We start from the raw sequence: 21,427 nt of genomic DNA, 5'->3' as shown, positions 1-21,427 counted from the left end.
GAAGAATTTTTAAAAGGGATGGTCCTTATGCATGAGGGAAGAGCTTAGGCTGCATGCAGATGGCCCTTATGAAAAAAACAATATTTGAGGACAGACGCGCCAAAGCGGGTTCTTGGGAATAATAGCCCTAAAGATATCTGTCATTATTCAGCTACATTCACCGTCTTGTATACTAACATATTAGAGGCGTTATTGTAAGCAAGACTTTTTAAATCTATAATTTCCCCAAGTTTCTTTGACCATGAAATTTTTTTTCAGGTAATTGCAATTAATATTAGGCATGTAAAGCACTTGGCACGGCGACACGTAGTAAGCACTAGGAAAATGTTCGCTTTTATCGTCATTCAAACTAGTTCTGTAGTTTAGAAAATTTTCTAAGAAGATACTTGGCTCAAGGAGTTAAGGATTTCAGAATAACCTTTGGAGAGCCAACAAGTAGTCAGGTAGAGAAGTGTACCCGGCCTTCCAGAGTTGAATGAGGGTCAAGTGTCCGGAAGGTGGGGTTTTTCAAAGGACTACGGAAGAGTATATGACACTGTTCACCCAGGCAAGAAATGGTCTCGGGCCTGAGCTTTGGCACAGGAGAGTGGTTGGTTCTGAAAAGGGTGCATGAAACAGTTACTGGTGACGGATCTCAAAGGCAAAGTTACCCTATTGGTGCCGGAGTTTGCTTTTATAAGTTTAAGGAAGAAATGGGTGGTTCACAGATTTCTGTACAATGATGTGAATGTTTGAAACAGTAATGCCATGTGAGGATTTGGTTAAGTAAGTAAAAATCATTTTTTTTTAAAGATTAAGACTCTTTTTTTTATGTTTTATTTATTTTTGATACAGAGAGAGACAGAGCATGAGAGGGGGAGGGGCAGAGAGAGGAGACACAGAACGGGAAGCAGGCTCCAGGCTCTGAGCTAGCTGTCGGCACAGAGCCTGATGCGGGGCTCGAACCCACGAACGTGAGATCTGACCTGAGCCGAAGTCAGAGGCTCAACCAACTGAGCCACCCAGGCGCCCCGTAAAAATCATATTAAATGTAAAAAAATTTTAAATAAGAAATGACCAAGATGTCAGGGCATTAAGAAAGAGCAGATATAAATATAAACGCACATTGGCGCAGAAAAGTATATAGAAAGACCAACACTCCAAAGTACAGAGGGTGGTGTGAGTGCTTGTTCTGTATCCTTCTACTTAAATGTATTTTCAACAAATGTGGAGACATGAGAAGGAGCTTTTGTTTTTAGGAAACAAACAGGTGGACTTGGTTGAAGAAAGGCAGAGAGAGAGAGTGAAGGACTTCTTCCCTGCCTCATCACCGGGAAAAGGGAAAAGACCTTCTTTCTTCTACTCAGATCCTTCTAGATCCCCCACATTAGCTCTGTTTTGGTGGGAAGACACACTGAACTGCTCGATTTAAAATAAAAATGTTGGGGGGAAAAGATTATCCTTGAACTTGTTTCAAAAAAAATACATGGGCATCCAGAGTGCAAAGCATGTCTTTCCTAGCTGTAGTCCCTGTTTTCTTTCCTCAGAGCAACCACTGCTACAAATTTCTCCATCTGGAAGTGTAAACATGTACCCGACTCTGTAACAGAAATTCAGCATACACACATTGCTGTATGGTACCTAGCATTTTTTTTCAGTTGGCTAGACCATTCCACATCAGTACACTGGGGTCTGTTGTGTTCTTCTTGACAGCTCACAGTATTCCATACTTAAGGTATCATCGTGATTTATTGTATTTGTTTTTTACTGCTGAGCATTTAGATTCCTGTCACAAGGCAAACTGTAATAGCCTGTGTACGTGCATTGCACAGAAGTTCATTTTGGCGTGGGTAATAATGACCTCACATCCTAGATTTGAAAGTCAGTGTCTGGAATCTCTGATGTTGCTTCTTATTTAAGTAAAGCTTTGATAAATGGCTGAGAAAATCAGTCTCATGTTTAAAGGAATTTTGAAAATTGGAAATAAAAGCAGAAGAGCTGACTCCGGGCACACCACTGTTTGAGTCACAGTGCAAGTGAGACCATGAGTTTCTTCAAAGGACAGCCCCCTCTGGTGTGTCATGGGTGTCCTTGCCTCAAAATCGATGGCCCTTCCTCATCAATGTGTGCCTTGACACAGCTTTTTTTTTTTCTGTCTGTATATTTGCCTCTTCTGTGTCTCTGTCTGTCCCTTTACCATTTCCCCACTCTTCTTACTAGTAGGTGGCATAGCATGAAGGAAGACAGGCTGACGTTAGACAGACGGGTTCACAAGTCCCCATTCTGAAGCTGTAACACTAATTTAGATAAGATGCTTACCTCCTTTTAGCCTGTTTCCTTATTTCTACAGTGACGATACCCAATGTTGGGGTTTGTAGTTGAACTAAGAGCCTAGATACGGAAAGCACCTAGCATAGTGCCTAGCACATAAGACCTAATTAATGGTGGCTACCTTATTCTCTCTCCTTTCTGCCTATTTTCTTCTTAAATTCATGCTTCCTTTTGCTCTCCTAACTTCCCAAACTACAGAGGTGAAACCATAGCATTAAAAAAATATTTTTTCAAAAACTTACAGTACAGAGTGGATAAATATCAGAATTCTTTGATGGCAGGTGTCAAACCCCTGGCTTAAAAAGTAAAGAGAAACTTGTCTAAAAGTAAAATCTGTTAAAAAAAAATAGTAAAGGGAATCTTTTGGTTCATAGAACTGAGTAGTCTAGAGGTGAGCTTGGAGTAGGTGACCCTTTATCCAGTGATTCAATGTCATCCACGTCTAGCCGTGTCTCTGCCCAGGCATTCAAAGTATCAAGATTTCATAGATAGCCCTCTGACAGCCTCAGACTCTCCTTTCGTGGCCAAATGGCTGCTGTAGTTTCAAATGACACAAGTGTGTCGCGTGTAGTTTAGTTTTGCCTTATTGTACCTCACATGCAAAGCAGTGCATTAGTCATGTGCCTCCATTCATAGTACATGGTCACCATCACTCAGTACAAGAACTCATCCCTCATTTTATTGTAAAAATTCAGCTTCTCCTTCCTTAGTCCCCAGCCCCCTGTGTCTCATAGGTGCCCACTTGATATGTGCCCCTCATTATGCATGTATACTTCTAAAATATATAAATTTCATTTGTACAAATGGTCTGGGGCTATAAATTTTGCTGTTTCCTAGTTTTCTCACTTTTCTTAAATTTGCTATGTGTACATCCTGTGTGTTGCTTATCACTGCATAGTATTCCGTACTGTGTATCCACCACGTTGTATATACCCGTTTCTCTGGAGGTGGATAGCTTGTTTGCCTCCAATTCCCTATTATTGGAAGAAAGGCTAGAGGCCATCTTCCGCAAATTGCCTGTTAACCTCTGCTCATCATTCAGTTGCATTGTATCCTTCTGTTATAGATACTCTCTTACCGGTTTTAGATGTGCTTGATATTTCAGCCTGTAACCCCTCTTTTAACTTTGTGGAGGACTTCCTATATTGAACAGAAAATCTTCTAATAGTCAGATGGATCTATTTGTCTACATGTACGTTGAGGAGTTTGTTAGGAGATATTTCCCTACCCCTACATCACAAAAGTATCTTCCTACACTTTCTTCTGTTAACTTTATAGTTTTGGGGCACCTGGGTGGCTCAGTCGGTTAAGCAGCTGACTTTGGCTCAGATCTCACAGTTTGTGGGTTTGAGCCCCGCATCGGGCTCTGTGCTGACAGCTAGCTCAGAGCCTGGAGCCTGCTTGGGATTCTGTGTCTCCCTCTCTCTCTCTGCCCCTCCCCTGCTTATGCTCTGTTTCTGTCTCAATAATAAATAAATAAATAAGCATATTAACTTTATAGTTTTAAATTTTCTCTGTAAAGATATTATTCAGGTATTGATCTCTAGGTACTATGTAGTTGTTGCTTTTACGAATGGTCTGCTACTCTCCATTAGATCCTCCTGTGGTTTTTATGGGTATCAAGCTACACTGTTGATTTCTGAAAATTGAGTTTGTGTTCAGCAACTTTGCTAAACTCTCTCCTTTAAATAACTTATCTGATTATTTGCTTAGCTTTTCAATGAAGATGATCATATAATCTACAAAAAATGAGTTTAAGGGCGCCTGGTTGGTTCACTTGAAGAGCATGCAACTCTTGATCTTGGTCATGAGTTCAAGCCCCATGTTGGGTGTAGAGGTTACTTAAATAAATAACCTTTTAAAAATGACAGTTTACTCTCCCTTCCCAATTCTTTCACTTTCATCTTATCTTAAAGCATTAGACTGATCCTTTAATACTGTATTAAGTAGTAGTGGTGAAAGCGACATCTTTGTTCCTCTGTTCCTTATCTCAATTTTCTCAAGTGTGGTGTTTATTCTAGGTTGTCGGTATATAGATTTTAAGAAGCTAAGAAAGTTCTATTCCTAATTTTCTGGGAAGTTGATCATAAATATGAATTGGATTTTATCGAGTACATTCCCCCTAATCCTGATACATGATCAACACTTCCAGAAAATTTCTTAGAAATGTATTCATAAGTTTTTATTCTTATAATCATTGTTATCTTTGTTTTCCTCTTTCATCCTCTGTTTTATTTATATGCATCTTCTCTCTTTTTCTTCTTCAGGCTTGCCAGTTTTCTTCAGTCTTACAAATTTTTCAAGGAATCATGAATTTTATTGGGTGTACATATGTTCGTTATGGTTATATCTTTTTAATCTGTTGTTTTTTCCACCAATATGTCATGTCCTTCTTTTTTCTTTATGATTTGTTTTGCCCTAATATGAAGTTTGGTATCACAGCTATCTATATTCGGAGAAGTATCCCATTATGTGGATATATCACATTTTTACTTATCCATTTAACAGTTGATAGACACGTAGGCTGTTTGCACATTTTGGATATTATGAATAATGCTGCTATGAACACTTATGTACCTATGTACAGTAGGTCCCCACCCCTTATGCAAATAACATACATTCCAAGACCCCCAGGGGATGCCTGAAACCATGGATAGTATTGAACCCTATAGATTCTATGTGTTTTCCTATGCATATGTACCGATGATAAAGTTTAATTTATAAATTACGCATGGTAAGAGATGATCAATAATAACTAACAATAAAATAGAACAATTATAACAACATATTGTAATAAAAGCTAGGTGAGTATGGCTTCTCTCAAAATATCTTATTGTACTGCCCTCACCTTTCTTCTCCTGGTGCTGGGGATGACCGAGTGCCTGCATGATGAGATGAAGCGAGGTGAGTGACAGATGCAGGGTGGCCTTGCAGTAGACTACTAGTCACCTTCTGACGGTGTCAGAACATGGTTCCAGCACATGGTTGACTATGGCTAACTGAAATGGCAGAAAAGGGGGACTACTGTACAAGTTTTTGGGTGAATGTGTGTTTTCACTTCCCTTAGGTACATACCTAGGTGTGGAACTGTGGGGCCATATGGTAACTCTCCGTTTGACTTTTTAAGGAACCACAAAACTGTTGCCCACAGTAGCTGAAACATTTTGCATTTCTACTCACAGCATGCAAGAGCTTAAATGTCTCTGCATCCTTGCCAGCACTAGTTATTTTCCATTTGTTTGGTGACAGGCATCCTGGTAGGTATGAAGTGATACCTCATCCTTTTGATTTGCGTCTCCCTAATGACTCATGGTGTTGAGTATCTTTTCTTGTGCTTATTAAGTATATTCATAAGTATATTAACATAATTACAGAATATAGCTTAATACATTAAGTATATAAGTACTTCTTCAAGGAGAATTTCCAAAGAGACTGTGTGCTGTGAACTCTCCAAGGTCTTGCATGTCTGAACGTTTCATCTTTGCATTCTCACATTTAAATAAGAGTTTAGCTGGATATAATATTCCAAGTTATTTTCATTCATCACTTAGAAAGTATAACTTGCTTGTTGTCTCCAGTGCTTGTTAGAAAGATCAGTGTCAATCTAATTCTTACTTTTTTGTGGACTATCTGCTCCTTCTCTCTAGCTTTTACAATTTCATTTTTGTCCTAGTGTTCTTCAACTTCACTATAATGTGTCAAAGTTTTAGTTTTTCCATATTTATCTTGTGTGGTGCACCATGTGATCTTTGTAGTGGAATCTTTTTTTTAATTTTTGCAAGTTCTGGGGTGCCTGAGTGCCTCAGTCAGTTGAGTGACTGACTCTTGATTTTGGCTCAGGTCATGATCTCATGACCTGTTTTCAGCTGGTGAAACTCATGGTTCGTGAGTTTGAGCCCCACATCGGGCCCTGCACTGACAGTGCGGAGCCTGCTTGGGATTCTCGTTCTCCCTCTCTCTTTGTTCCTGCCCTACTTGTGCTCTGAGCTCCCTCTCTCTCAAAATAAATAAATAGACTTAAATTTTTTTTAAGTTCTTAGCATTTCTGTAAATATTCTTTCTAAATCCATTTCCTCTCTTTCTGGCATATCTATCATACAGATATTTATGTCATCATCATCTCTTAAATGTTCTTTCATATTTTCCATCTCTTTCCAGTACTTCTGAGAAAATTCCTTGAGCTGATCTGGATCATTATTCTTTTTTCAGCTATTGTAGTCATTCTTTTTTTTTTTTTTTTATCCAATCTATTGGCTTTATTCAACTATTACATATTTCATACCCACTATTTCCATTTGGTTCTTAATAGCTGCTTGTTATTATTGTCTTCCTAACTTAGTAAGGATCTTTATTATGCTTCTTTTAAGTTCTTGATTTGTCTTGTTCCATTCTGGCTTGTCTGGTACAGTTTGTTCTAGATATTGTCTCTTTTGTTGTGACTCTACTCTTCAAATATCTGATGATTTTCATTTGTGAGCTTGTTTTTTCCTGGGCTTATGAACAGCTGTCTTAGCTGGTGGAGTGCATACCAAGGGGCCTCAGGGGCATTTCCCAGAGCAAAGTCCCAGGTACCAGAGTCAGCTCTTGACCCACACTGTGGGTACAGTCTTATGGGTCATTGTTTCCTGCAAACTTGCTCACAGTGGCTTATTTCTGTATATTTGGACATTTTTTTGCTATATATCCCTGCACTTTATAACTTCAGCCACAGGCATTCTTTGAGGCCTAGATTTTTATAAAGTATGTTCCTCTAAAGAGCATTTGAGTTTGCTTCTTCAAGGTTCCTAGGAACATTACCAACCCGGGACCACTTCAAACTAAATGTTAGCGTAGGGATTTCAGGGCCTCAGAGATAGGATGACTTTCAGCCACAAATGCAGGTGAGTAGTTACTGCTGGTGGTTAGGAACTCTAGAAGAAGCCTCTCTGACCTGCTACCCTACCCCGAGCTGAGATTAAAACAGAGGGGTCTCAGGGCTCCTAGCTGGCTCAGTCGGTAGAGCATGCTACTCTTGGTCTTAGGGTTGTGAGTTTGAGTCCCACATTGGATGCACAGATTACTTAAACAAAATCTTACACACACACACACACACACACAGAAAGAGAGAGAGAAAAGTCTCTTTTTGCTGAAGTCAGTGATTGTTTTTTCATTCCCACCAATGAGGCCAATTTGGAGTGGGGGGTTCCATCATTTTGTAAGAGGTTCTGATCTGACGCCCACCATGCTAGTCTGAGGCTTTTTTTTCCTTCTGACTGTCTACAGCAAACTGAAATCCCGACTGTAGGCCACCCAGGGATCCACAGATATCTTCAGGGCAAATCAGTGCTCATTTTCCCCTTCCTCCTCCTTCCTCATCTCTGGTTATTCTGGCTCCCTCTCCTGCCAGCTCTATCATGCTCTGAAAAAGTGTTTTTATGTGTTTTGCTAAAATCTCACTCAGCACTTAAGGTGTTTTATATTGAGATTCTCTGCACATCTAATCTTTCATAATGTCAAAAATGAAAGTCCTATATGTATTTCATATAGTTATCTCTACATGTAATTATAGAATATGTAAACAATATTTAATATGAAATTATAATATATATGCGACTTAGTATTTAATTCTATTTGAACTGTACATTCACAGTCCAGTTCATAAGTCAGACTACTGCAGGTTACCCACAGTGCATCAGGTGTCCTGATGAAAGACCAGGAGTTCCGTAAAGAGGAGGGGTTGACAGTGGTGACTCCATTTACTAAAACGGGACTCTTTCTGTGTCAGTTTCACCAGAAACCCCAAAGGCTGAGAACAAAACCATAGGCGCCGAGTCTGTCCACATTCTAAAGGGAGGAGGAGCTAGACCACCTATGCACCCCATGCTAAGAGATTGTGAACTGGACCCCGGAAAGCACTAGCTCAACACTGGGAAGGATTAGCTCGCCTTCCACCTCAGGCTGTGTCAGAGAATGTGAGAGGATTTCCTTGGAAGTAGTTGTCTGTATGCTGGACGTTCCCCTTCTCCCCAAGCAGGGGAGCGTGGGGGTGCTTCCTCTTTGCTTCATGCCAAATGCGGGGCCACTTCAAGAGGATCACCTGGGGAGCTTGATGTATCTTGTGCAGTTTGAGGGACAGAGGAACTGGTGTCTGACTTACTCCCCAAAGTCTAAAGACAAACTGTTGGTGGCTAGCTCCTTGAGAAGACAGAAGAGAAGACAGTGTTCAGAATGGCTTGCGTGCCCAAAGTTCCTGAGTTCCTCGGGGCTTGAGCTGCTTATCAAGAAAGGGAACCGGGTTTGGGCATTTTAAGAAGGAGTCCAGCCAAAGGGAACACCTGGAGGGAGGAGATGACATCAGTGGTGGGGAGGCTGCTGCAGACTGGGAGGCTGGGCAGAAGCCCTAAGGAACTGGAAAAGGCATGGACCGTGGGGGGACGACAGGTGAGCGATCCCCAGTGATGGACAGAGACTGGGGAACCCATGGAAGCTCCTGGGAGAAAAGCAGCCCTGGGTTCTGCTACGCCCAGGGGACACCAGTGCCAGCTTACAGCTCGGCCACTCGCGGGAGACCTTACCCCTCCCTCCTTCCCCTGCGGCCGCTCCAGGGCAGGCCCGGAACAGCCATGAGTGGGAAGAGGTCCTGTGAGAAATCGAAATGATGCTGACCGAGACCCCCGTTCTCCCTCAGATTTCCCGGCTGGGGAAGGGGAGATGTTTTAAAATTAACTGACATTTGAAGTTTTGATCGATCACTGGATGAGACTTGTTAATAGCCAGAACAAGAGACTGTTTCGGAAATGATGATGATAACAAGTCTTCAGCCTGTTACTTTACAGAGACTGGAAAAGCTCTCCATTTCATCCAGGCCCACGGAAGACCCAACCGGGACCGCGGGTTTGTCGGCGCACTCGTGAGAAAACAGAGTTCTTTCTGTTGATACTTTACAAGTCTAGCGTGTTCCACAAACAGGTTGCATCTGAGGAGGCCAAGCGCCGATCGGGGGATGGAGAGGTTGGCCAGGTCCACCAGCCCTCGCGGTTTACGCGCCAGCCTTCGGCAGTCTCCACTGACAATGAGGAGCCTTGCTGGGTGACGTTTGGGGTTTTAATGTTTTACAGACTGGACTTTTTTTTTTTTTAAACCAAAGAATAACAGCCAATTGTCCTGTTATCTCTTGGAAGAGCTGTGTGAACCGCCCACGATCTCACGCTGGCAAAGGAAGAAGTCAGCCAGGAGGTCCGCAAGCAGCTGCGGGGAGAGACACACGTCGCGGCTCTCTGCACCCACGAGTCGCCTCCCTTGTGAACAGTCACATTCACTTCTGAGTATTATAACGTACGGAGCTGCAGGATGACACCAGCTGGGTTAATTTCATTAAAAGTAATACGTTTAAATAGAAAAAACTCTTATGTGATGCAGAGTAGCCATCAAAATTCCATAAGCCACAAAGAGACTGGTAAGTGATTCTCTTGCTGAAAAGGGTTTACCAGAGTTGTCAAACTTAAACATTAATTCCTGTTTCTTTTTACAAAAGTGCTTCTCAGTTGCTCTCTTTTCTGTGATGAGAGGCGGTCTACAGTCTGGTTTTGGACAGCCAGCATTCATTCCCATGTCCCTCTGCGCGAGGCCCTCTGTGCGACCGGAATTACGGGATTGACGTCTCCCAGACTCCTTTGCCTTCAGGGTTCTGGATGTCAGTTCTTTCTGCCAGAGTTTTCTTTTTCTTTTTTTTTTAAATGTTTTATTTATTTTTGATACAGAGAGAGACAGAGCATAGAGGGGGAGGGGCAGAGAGAGAAGGAGACACAGAACTGGAAGCAGGCTCCAGGCTCTGAGCTGGCTGTCAGCACAGAGCCCGACACGGGGCTCGAACCCACGAACGTGAGACCTGAGCCGAAGTCGGAGGCTTAACCGACCGAGCTACCCAGGCACCCCTCTGCCAGCGTTTTCATAGGAGATTGCTGTAGGCGGGAGGAAAAGTGGCTTATTTTTTTCCTCTCTGGCAGCACCTTGCAGAATGGGTAGGTCCTGGGAGACCGGAAGCTCTGCCCGAGCCTGCAGGCGATGTCAGCTGCCATCTCAGTATTTAGTTCTGATTAGCAAGAGGGGGCGCCCTGCACTCTTCTGACCTGCGTGGCGGCAGCAGTGACCTAGTTACTGCTTTTAACTGTACAGCGTCAGCGGCAACTCCCCCAAACTCCCGCAGTGCTTCTAATAGTGCCCCGAGCCTTTCCAGTGCCCTGCAGGGGGTTCTCGCTGCTGACTGGCCCTTGATGGTCACAGCGCCTGCGGAGCTGATATTGTGAAAGAAACGAGCATGCTTGATGGGTCTCTGAGTGAAAAGTAATTTTTAAAGCGATAAATGAGGCCCGAACTGCCGCTTTAAAAGAAATTCATGCTATGAAGAGAGAAATTGGAGTCAATCTTTAGAAATACTTATCACTATGTGATTCTGTTGCCCCAAATAATGTGTTAAACCAACATTTTCAAAATATTGAAACGTAGTGAATTACATTGTTTTCAATAAAATAAACAATAATCTTTCGTTACGGAGAGAAATTAGGACTTTTTTTTACTGCTAATAAATAAAAATATTTTCCAAATATTGTATATTTCACTTTTATTTCAAAAAAAATTTTTAACATTTAGTTATTTTTCAGAGATAGAACATGAGTGGGGGAGGGGCAGCGACAGAGGGAGACACAGAATCAGTAGCAGGCTCCTGGCTCTAGAACTGTCCACACAGAGCCCAATGTGGGCCTGGAACTCACAAACTGCAAGGTCATGACCTGAGCTGAAGTCAGACCCTGAAACGACTGACGCTCCCATATATTTCATTTTTAAAAGCATCCTTTTAATTCTATTTTGTGCATAGTTTTAATGTATGTACTACATCCATTCAGTAGTACATGTATATAGTTTAAAAGTAAATACAAATACTTATGGGGGAGGGCACAAGATTTTTACCACTATGAATACACAATCAAAAAAGTTTACAGGGGGGTCCTGCCTGGCCACAGTAGACCGTGCAACTCTTGATCTCACAGTCATGAGTTCAAGCCCCATATTGGGTACAGATTTACTTACTTACATAAATGAATAAATGAATGAATGAATAAATAAATATATAAGGGGCCCTCATTAAAAACTTAGAAATCACTGTTTTGGACCCTCATCTAAAGTATCACAACTGATGGAAGCGCCTACACAGAATATATTCTCTCAGGTGCACCCTTTCATTAGTCCTGGCTCTTTCCCACTGAAAATTTCCCCAGATTCCCATGTGACGTGTGTTAAGACTAACTCCTCTGGGTGCGCTCCCACAGTGTCACTGAGCACAGAAAACGTCCCGGAATTCCTCTTTTCCCTTCACAGAGCTTGAAGGATCAGAATGGATCCCCACAATGGCTGGGGAAGAGATCGGGTGTCTACTTAATAAAGTATGGGCACTAGGGTGCCTGGGTGGCTCAGTTGGTGAAGTGGCCAACTCTTGAGTTCACCTCAGGTCTCTATCTCAGGGTCATGAGTTCAAGCCGCATGTTGGGCTCTATGCTGGGCATGGAGCCCGTTTTAAAAAGAGTATGGGCGCTGTCCCACCCCAACACGTGCACCCACACGCAAGCAGAAGATGCTTATACCACTTGTGTTTCTGCTCAAATTTGTCACCAAGTCCAGAAGGACATCCCTGACCACATTATAAGGCAGCAGGTCTCAATCCCCTGCCTCCAGCTTTACTTTTTGCAATGGCACTCATCACCACTTAATAAATTTTGCTTTATTTGATTATTGTCTGTCTTCCCTTTTCTAGAATGGAAACTTCATAAATGTCGAAGTTTTACGAACTCCACTTGCTTCTCTCTCCTCATCTAGAGTGCTTGACTCATAAGCAGATGCTCAATAAACATTCAATGAATGATAAAATATTTGCTTTCGCAGCCATCCTTGACCAAAACATAGGGATATGACCCAGGCCACGCTAATCACAAGTACTCACCCCAGAATGAGACTCTTAGGAAAAGACTTAATCCTTTCTGGCACAAGTTACGAGCAGAGAAACCAGCCCAAACCAGTGTCCTGGAGCAGCAGCTTCCGTGCGGTGCCCGGTCCTTGTCCACTGTCATTGTGTCTGCATTGTAAAGCTGTAGTAATTGTGCCTGGTGGCGTTTTCACTGGAGCAGTCCTGGGGCAGGATCCTGGGTGAGGTTTCTGAGCCTGGTCTCTGGCATTACCAGGAAATTCTGAAAATTATCCAGCATCTTTTTTTAAATGTTTTATTTATTTTTTAGACAGAGAGAGACAGAACATGAGTGGTGAGGGGCACAGAGAGAAGGAGACACAATCAGAAATAGGCTCCAGGCTCTGAGCTGTTAGCACAGAGCTCACCCGACGCGGGGCTCGAACCCACGAACATGAGATCATGACCTGAGCCGAGTTGGAGGCTTAACCGACTGAGCCACTCAGATGTCCCAACCCAGCATCTTTTCAATAAAAATCCTTTTTCTGCTATAACTTTAAAAATATAATATGCTTTGGGGTTAGACTGCCTGGGGCCAACTACCGGTTTTCTGCAGACCAGTTAATGTTGACTAACCCACGAGATTGTTCTGAGATTCTGAGATTGTTCCCACATTTGTGAGTGGGTAAAACCAGGGTACTACCTCACAGGACTGTGGCCAAGGTCAAATGGGACATTGCCTGTGAAGTGCCCCGGGACACAGCTCACACACCTGCAACCCTAGACTACATAAGGCCAACAGAAGTGGTTTGTCGGACAAATTATTTTTAGCTTGGTTGCTAACATTGAAAAGTCAGGGCACTTCATAAAAATGTGGGATTTACAACTATTGAAAAACCAAAAATCCTGGCAACACTGGGACCACGTGCCTACTTGGCACGAATGAGATTGAGCGGCAAGTGTCCAGCTCCTTTGCAGGAAGCAGGAGCCCGCCTGGCCTGATTTATTCTTGTGTCACCTGCCTAGTCTCTGCTGTAGGGTTTCGAGTTTGTAGCCCTGCAACGAGGAACAGAAAGATTTTCTAAAGCTGCAAAACTGAGAAATTGGGCTAAAGTGTCTCTACAAACTTTTTCAGACTGACGTGGTGTTTTGTTGCTGCACAGAAATTCCAAAACTTCGTGGAGTCATTCCCAAACAACAGCCATCTTGTCACCTTTAAGAATTCTTTGGGTTACTGGGGTTTAGTAGGGCAATCCCCTGCTCCAGCTGACCCTGGCAGAAGCTGTGGACGTCTGAACATCCAAGATGGCTTATTCACATGGTTGGCAACTGGTGCTGTCAGAGGAGAGCTCACCTGGGCCCATCCCAGTACCCCTCCCTGTGCCTTGGGGTTTTCATAGCATGGTAGGTAGATAAGAAGCAGGAAGTGAAAGCTGCCAGTTTTAAGACCTGGTGTTCTATAGAAGTTCCAGAATGTCACGTCTGCCACATTCTGTTGGTCAAAACTAGTCAGAAAGCCAACTCAGATTCCAGAGAGGGAAGGGTGCATGAAACAGGAAATAAGCTTCACCTCTTGATGTAAGGAGCAACATACACATAGAAAGAGAAGACTGCTAGAGGGCCGTCTTTGGAGATTAATGGCTACATATACATAAACATTTCATGATTACTTACCCTTTCCTAGTGTAAGAATGGCCTAGAGCAGAAGAGTCTCTTGGCCACTGAGTAAAAAGGAATTCACAATTACTTACTGCCCTCTACCACAACATAGCAAATTATTGAAGACCTACTTCCTATCAATTCTCCCAAGTCCTCAGAGCTGGCTTAAATTTGCTACATCTTAAAAGGCTGGTTAAACAAATTTATATTGTTAAATAAAAATTCAGCCCAGTAAATTTGAAAAGATCTAATCAACTTATGAATCAGGCTGCAACCCATCTAGCAAGTATATGGGAGTTCCATTGAAAAAGAAAGTTTTTTTAAAGGTAGAGAGTTGAAAAAAGTAAATTATTAGCTAAGAATCCATTGTTTTAGGCAAGGTAGCCTTCCTAAGGGGAACGGATGGGGTCTCTCAGTAAATGTCCTGGTGCTGACTGGGAAATTTCCACACTGACTGGTTATAGGTTCCATTTTGGGGGGGCTTATTACTGCAGTCAGGTTAGGTGTTAATTCTTCATTTACAACACTGACTTGGGCCCTTAACCCAAGTGACGCCACTTTTGGCCTGTGGTTTTTCTCTTTAACAATATTAAGAGGAGAATAACTGATAGCCTTCTCCCCACCTCTCCTGCAGATGTGCCTTTTAAAATCAGATACTCGTGAATTATTGTTTGATAAATATTTTATGAATGCCACAGGGAGAGATTAACTCACTCATATGAAGTCATTCTAGTATGCTTTCCTCTAATGTCGATTCTGGGGGTGTCAGGATTCCAGTCAAAGTATGAAGCGGTACCGTTGCCACAGTTAGAGATGATTGACCCTGACAAGAGGAGGGTCCTATTAAGAGTGGGGAGTTCGAGTCTGCTCAGTTACATCCTGGCTCATGTGAAAGATAATGGAACGGAGATACAGGTAATCTTCATGTAAAAGGAAAGATTAACATGTCATGTAGAGAATCTAGAGGAGTGCAGAGGTGAAATGAATCATTTTCGGTTTACCACACCGACCACAAAGGCCTAAAGCTGTGTCTGACCTAGACTTCTCAAGGAAACTGGAAGCCCCAAACGTAAATAAGAATAGTAATACAAATGGCCAAACTTAAGGCGGAGAAATAAGACCAGAGGAGGAGAGAAGACAGAGAAGTAGAGATACCTGGCGTAGAAAGAGTGTGAGGTAACGAGAAGTGAGAGATGATGGTTACGATACAGGCAAGTCTCCGGGGCAATGCGGAACCACTGCGAGATTTTAAACGAGGAATTAAGATCGCTGATAACTAAAGAATCAGAAGTTATACAAGTTATACAATTAGGAACAGAACCAGAAAAATAGCTACTAATTATTTCTAATTAACTAATTCCTAGCGAATTAAATAATAAATTCCCGTTCTCCTACGTTTCTCTTTTACTCGGCAATTGTGAAGGTAAGGTACACGTTCCCAACTGGCCAATGGCTCTGCCGGAAATGGCCTCACCTCTACAACCGGAAACAGAAAGTGACCGCTGCGGACGCCACCTAACGGCGTTTTGGAGCCAAGCTAAGTCCGGAAAGCCTCAAGACCGGAAGGGGCCGCTGTTTCCGGTAAAAATCCGACACAGCAGCAGCTCAGAGGGCGAGTCTCCGAGATTCGGCCAATGTGCCCAGCGCGCTCGGCTCCACGACATCGCATGCCCACTTTTGCGCAGGCGCGGGGTTACCGGGCAGGGAAACGCGTACGCAAAACCGTGCGCGGGCCCGTCCTCCGTCCGGCGCATCGGTGCTGTTTCGAGGGTAAAGCTTTTGGAGCTGGATCGCGAACTCTTGTTCTCTGAACTACAATTCCCAGCATGCCTCACCCCTCATAGTGATATTAGGTGTGGTTTCTCAGGATAGGTTCAAAGGAGGCCTAAAGTGATGATGACGTACCAAAGAGGAAAAAAAAATTGAATACGTTGCTGGAGCGCCTCGCTCACAGAAGCCCCAGTGGCCTAATGGATAAGGCATTGGCCTCCTAAGCCAGGGATTGTGGGTTCGAGTCCCATCTGGGGTGATGAGACTTTTGCCTTGATAAAGGACTTTTAACCATTCTTGAAGATCTTTACCGAAACATACTAACTTAACTTTACCTTTTAAAAATTGGAAGTACATGTGTCGTTTTCCTAGGTCTTGGGCTACTGTTTGAGAGAAGCGTATCCCATTTCCTTCTTCTGACCCGCCACAGTGCCGTAAGATTTCTAGGAACTCAATGCTTTGAATTCTGATATCCTCTCTAGATATCTTTCGTGTTCTGTTTCAAATCAACACCTATTCCTACAGACCCACTTATTCTCGAGACTCCACGGTCAGTAAATGACGTCTTAAACGATGCAGTCACCAAAGACTCTCCTTTCCCCTAGCCTGGCCTTTCTCAGTATTTTCTTAAGGACCTGGCGAGTCAGTTACACTCGGCTTTCGTTTGCTTCTCTCTTAACTCCTTGAGGCGCCGCTCGGCGTTTGATTAGTAAAGCTGTGCCGAGAAGGAAGTGAGACATTCCACGACTCGGTAATCGAAGGGGGGATCCGGCAGTGTGGATCCGGCCGTACCATTGAGCAGCTGGGCGGGGTGTGAGGGAGTTAGAGAGGCGTAGGGCGCCATTGGGCACCACGCTCCGAGGACGGGAAAATGGCGGCCTTAGGGTCGCCGGTGCGCACTTTACGAGGCCTTCTACGAGAGTTGCGCCACATGAACGCGGCCACTGGCCGATCCTATCGTGACACCGCGGCCTATCGGTACCTCGTGAAGGCTTTCCGTGCACATAGGGTACGGAAGCCCGTGTCTGGGTGCTCCAGCGTCCCTTTCCCGGGGAAGAAAGGGGGAAGAGGGTAGTATCTGGCTTGGGGTATGGAGCGTCTGGCCTCAGCGCTTCTGTTTCTGAAACCAGTCCTCCCATCCCGCTGTGGTTCTTGCCAAGCAAACCCAGGCTCTAAGCCTTGATCTATGGCCTAAGCCCGGGGACTAACCAAGGACTAGGGATTTCATTGGCTGGTCTTTTGCAGGTGCGGAGGACAAAGAGCAGAGTGAAGTGGAGGGGCTGGGGGGCGGGGTGGGGGTGGGGGAAGAAGAGATGCACTTGATGGAGTGTAGGGTCACTAGCTGCAGTACTTATCAACCACTCTTCTCCCCCTTTCAGTTACTCTGAAAACCAATTTTTGAGGCAGAAAAGAACTGTAATAAGATGAGGAATACTAAGAACTTGGCAGGAACCGTGTTAAACATATGTTGTATTTCATACCCCATTTAAAGGACATGATGCTTTTTGCAGCTGAACTCGAAATCTGTAATGGGGTTGTGCTATCGCAACATTAACGTGATATCTGACCACCTGTATTTTTTCCCTTCTATAACAGATAAATATGAACATATGGGGAGCCATCCTTGGGAAATTCCTTTGTGAAATCCACACTTCATATTCCTCTTAGGCAAGAGGGGGTGGAAGATGTTTTACTTTTCAAATGGGGCAACAGAGGCTCAGGGACCTTTGCAAGGACTTGTATAGGAACAACCAGAACCTCGGTTCCCAAATATTGATCTTCTATTTAATTGCTGTCTTCGGAGTTAGGGATCGGGCTTTGAAGGAAGTTGCAAGCTATCTCCAAAATAGTATGTTGGAGAGTACCTTCGGGCTTTAGGGTAGGAAACTGCCTTCTGAGCAATGTGAGAAAAAGGAGAACCAGGATCCTGTTGAATCTTTGAGATATGGAAGTTAGAATGCATTATGTTAGAACTAAAATTCAAATATTTTTATTTTTTATGTATACAATTTTATCAAGTAAACTACACCCAATGAACTAAAATTTAAAAGCTTTACTTTTTCAATATTTATTTTTGAGAGAGAGAGAGACAGAGCATGAGTCAGGTAGGGCAGAGAGTGAGAGACACACACACACAATCCGAAGCAGGCTCCAGGCTCTGAGCTGTCAGCACAGAGCCTTACATGGGGCTTGAAAACTGGGAGATCATGACCTGAGTTGAAGTCGAACACTTAACTGAGCCAGCCAGTCACCCCTAAAATTCAAAAACTTTTTAAAGGCCACAGTGTTAGGGACTTCTAGGAACTTGGCAAAATGATGGATCAGATGCACATGGGTCCTGTCTTTTAAGAAGCTTACAGTCCAACAGAGGAGCCCCACAACAAAGCACATAGAATAAGTGCTAAGAGTGTAAACAACAGGAGGTCCTTGTATAAAGGAGGATTTCTGGAGGAAACTAAATAGCGACCTTAAGTGTAAATTAGAGTTTGCAAGCAAATAGGGGTTGGGGAAGATGAGGTCCAGGTAAAGAAGCTGTACAACTGGACGCCCAGAGGTGAGAACAGACATTTGAGACTGGTTAAAGATCAGGGTGTGGTAGGTGAAGCAGGAGATGTGGTAGGCTGGAGCTTGAACTTGATTGTGAGTGTCATGGAAGGTCGTTCTAAGATTTTTAAGATGACATGATGATAGCTGTACCTTGTGGGGGCATTATCACCCTTAAGGAGAGGCTCTCAAAGTCTGTGGAAATTCATACTAGAAGTTCCAGAAACACAGCACGGATATGGGGAATGCTTGTTTCCTGCTGGCTCCGAGCTAACTCAGTAACCATCTACGCCCATTTTCCAGTTCCCTAAACTGAAGAGGTTCAGTTAGGGGGGAACCTCTGCTTTTTCCTTAGAGAAAATAACAGTTGTTGGCTTTTTTTTTTTTCTCATTTGATCTCTTGTGATTCATGTACTGTTTATATATTGCTGACCTTTCTCTCCTGACTCATGATTCAGGCTTAGCTGAATTACGGCCTACACTACCAGAATTTGTTTCGAATCTTATCAGTTTTGGTGTTTATAATAGAAATGGATGTTACCTGTTTTTAATGTTTGACATTGGCGTTGGTCGCTCATAAGTTTTTACTTATAAAAAGCTAATTGATTAAAGCAGATGAGTTCCTTTTTTTGAGCAGCTTATGAGTGTCATTTTCACATATGTGATCTGCAGATCTTTTTTTGTACATGTGATGTGCAGATCTTAAACCACACTTTCTAGTTTTCAGATTCCAACTCTACATATTCAAGTAAAAAAAAGGTCAAAGGGGTTTAGGCAGTGGTGCAGAGGTTAATCTGCATTTAGACAAACACAGGGCTATGCATTTTAAGCTATGTACACATCTCTGTCTCCCCTTTTCTCCCTTTCTCCCAACTTCAGAACCCAAAGCTTGTCAAATAAAGGACAGTGTACAAAATCTGGAAGTTAGTTGTGATGAAGAAAAAAACAAGGTTTTGGCATTATTGTGGACTTGTGAATGGATATCATTTCTAGCTACTTACAGTCACTAGAATATGGGCTTTTCAGATGGAAACGTAAATTATAAGTAATATATATGCATATTAATTTTATATATAAAGCCTTCATTTTGTTACCATTGAGGACAAAGCTATTACTTTTCAGACAATATGGTTTTACTTTTCATTGAAATGACAGACATACCACATTAACCAAAGACAGAAATATAAAAATTAGACTCTCATTTGTTTGAAGGGGAGGAAGTTCTATACACTTTAGGCGACATTAATGATGATAGTTTCCCATCTCTGCCAGTAACCAACTCGTGAGCCTCTCAGGGCTTATAGTTGCCTCATGTGTAACACAAGGGAGTTGAAATGACTTTTTCCGGTGTTAAAATGTGAGGACACTCAATGAAGCTCCTCAGTGAAACTCCTTGTAAAACTCTTCAATTAATTAGAGGTCAGCTTTCCTAAGCAACAATTAGAGTGCCTCTACATATATAATTAATATAGACATATGCATGTTTATATTTCCTCTGGGCAGGTTACCTCCATGCTACAGAATGCTTTTTCAATCTCTCTGGCTCTGTGTTTAGCTGGGCTGTTAATAAAGTGTGTGACCTTGCTACTTCTCCAGGTTACCAGTGAGAAGTTGTGCAGAGCCCAACATGAGCTTCATTTCCAAGCTGCCACCTATCTCTGCCTCCTACGCAGTATTCGAGAACACGTGGCCCTTCACCAGGAATTTCATGGCAAGGGTGAGCGCTCAGTGGAGGAGTCTGCTGGCCTGGTGGGTCTCAAGTTGCCCCAGCAGCCTGGAGGGAAGGGCTGGGAGCCATGAGAATGGAGAGATTCCTTGGAAGCTGCCTTCAGACAAGAATTTAATCATTTCTATCTATATTTTTTTGTTAAGTTTAGGGTTTTGCTCTGTAATTTTGTCAGCTGAGTGTTTCTTAGGTTTTATCCTTAGTGAATTTACTGAATTCCTTATATTCGACTGATTGATGCTCTTCATTTACTTTTTAAACTTTATTATTTAATTTTAAAAGTATATAAACCTATTGTTTTAAGTAATTCAAATGGTATAGAATATAAAATAAAAGCTCTCTTTTCTTTTCCCTTGCCTCTCCCCTTTCCCATCCCTGTTACCAGGTGAGAACCGTTGCTAACAGTTTGGTGTGTGTCTTTCCAGCTAGTTCCTATCCTTATACAAGCATGTATTTATTCACACACACACTTCAGTACAAAACCCAGATATGATGTGTTTACGTTCCTGACGGGAAACAGATGGTATACTCAAATATGGTTGCTGAAGAGAGTTAACGAAGGGCTATAGAAAGATGTGATGCTAGCAACAGTCGGGAGCTATTACCTCCACAGGCTGGGCTGACCCTTAGGTCTAGGAACATGACCACCACACAACCCCAGGCAGCAGGGAGGAAGTCCAGGGACCGGACATGGAATGAACAGTGACTTCTTCTGCCTTCTAATCTGTCAAAGTGTTGTTCCTCTTCGAATTCTCTGTCAGGGTGAAGGGCTTCACCGTGCGCTTGGCTGACCCAAGTAAAAACACTTTGGCTTCATTCTGTATTCCTGACTGTTCTTAGTCTCCAAGTCTAGTCAGCAATTCTGCTTCTGCAGTGGCTCTAACTTCCCTTCCCCCTCCCTGTCTCTTCATTGCTTCTCTTCTTGTTCAGGCACTAAGTCTTTTCCCTGAACTACTAAACTAGTCTCCTAAATGGTCTTTTTTGCTTCTAACATCCTCGAATAGAAATTACTCTTTCTGTGAACTACTAGTGGTTCTTTATCTGTGATCACGTGGTGTCCTAGGTCAGTTTGTTGCAGGCGCGTCTTACAGCTGCTTCTCTGCACTGCAAGCTCCCGAAGAGTAAGGACCAGGTCTCGGTCATCTTTGTTGTCTCCAAAGCACCATCCACGGTGACTTGCACAGAGCATTATTCAATATTTTGAACACGTAGCTCAGTTAGCACTACTTGTTAGGAGTACAATCTGAACAGAACTGTTCAGAAAGCACTCCAAGCACCGTCTCTTCAAAGAGATCAACATGAAAACAATAGTATAAGAGGTCATACAAGCATTTATTCAATTAATGGATCAAAAAATTAGAAATATTTAGCATAGTTTGTTTCCTGTTTTATTTCATAAAATAAAACGTGGGCATAAGTATATTATTATTTTAATGTTTGTTTATTTTTGAGAAAGTATGAGTGGGTAAGGGGCAGAAAGAGAG

The 21,427-nt window shown here is 42.9% G+C and overlaps 1 protein-coding gene and 1 non-coding gene across 2 annotated transcripts; both read left to right on the top strand.

Moving 5' to 3' along the window:
* Positions 1-15,859: 15,859 nt before the first annotated feature.
* TRNAR-CCU lies at positions 15,860-15,932 on the top strand. Its single transcript has one exon. It is a non-coding gene; the product is annotated as a tRNA-Arg (tRNA).
* Positions 15,933-16,486: 554 nt separating this feature from the next.
* On the top strand, positions 16,487-20,294 carry FMC1 (formation of mitochondrial complex V assembly factor 1 homolog). The gene is made up of 2 exons (XM_029922796.1): positions 16,487-16,682; positions 19,814-20,294. The coding sequence occupies exons 1-2, from the start codon at positions 16,545-16,547 to the stop codon at positions 20,015-20,017; spliced, it is 342 nt and encodes a 113-aa protein (XP_029778656.1). The 5' UTR covers positions 16,487-16,544; the 3' UTR covers positions 20,018-20,294.
* The last annotated feature ends 1,133 nt before the right edge of the window (positions 20,295-21,427 follow it).

This window comes from Suricata suricatta, chromosome 2, assembly GCF_006229205.1.
Source record: "Suricata suricatta isolate VVHF042 chromosome 2, meerkat_22Aug2017_6uvM2_HiC, whole genome shotgun sequence".
NCBI classification, from domain to species: Eukaryota; Metazoa; Chordata; class Mammalia; order Carnivora; family Herpestidae; genus Suricata; species Suricata suricatta.
Note: the sequence above shows the minus strand (reverse complement) of the source record. Positions and strands in the feature narration are given on the sequence as shown.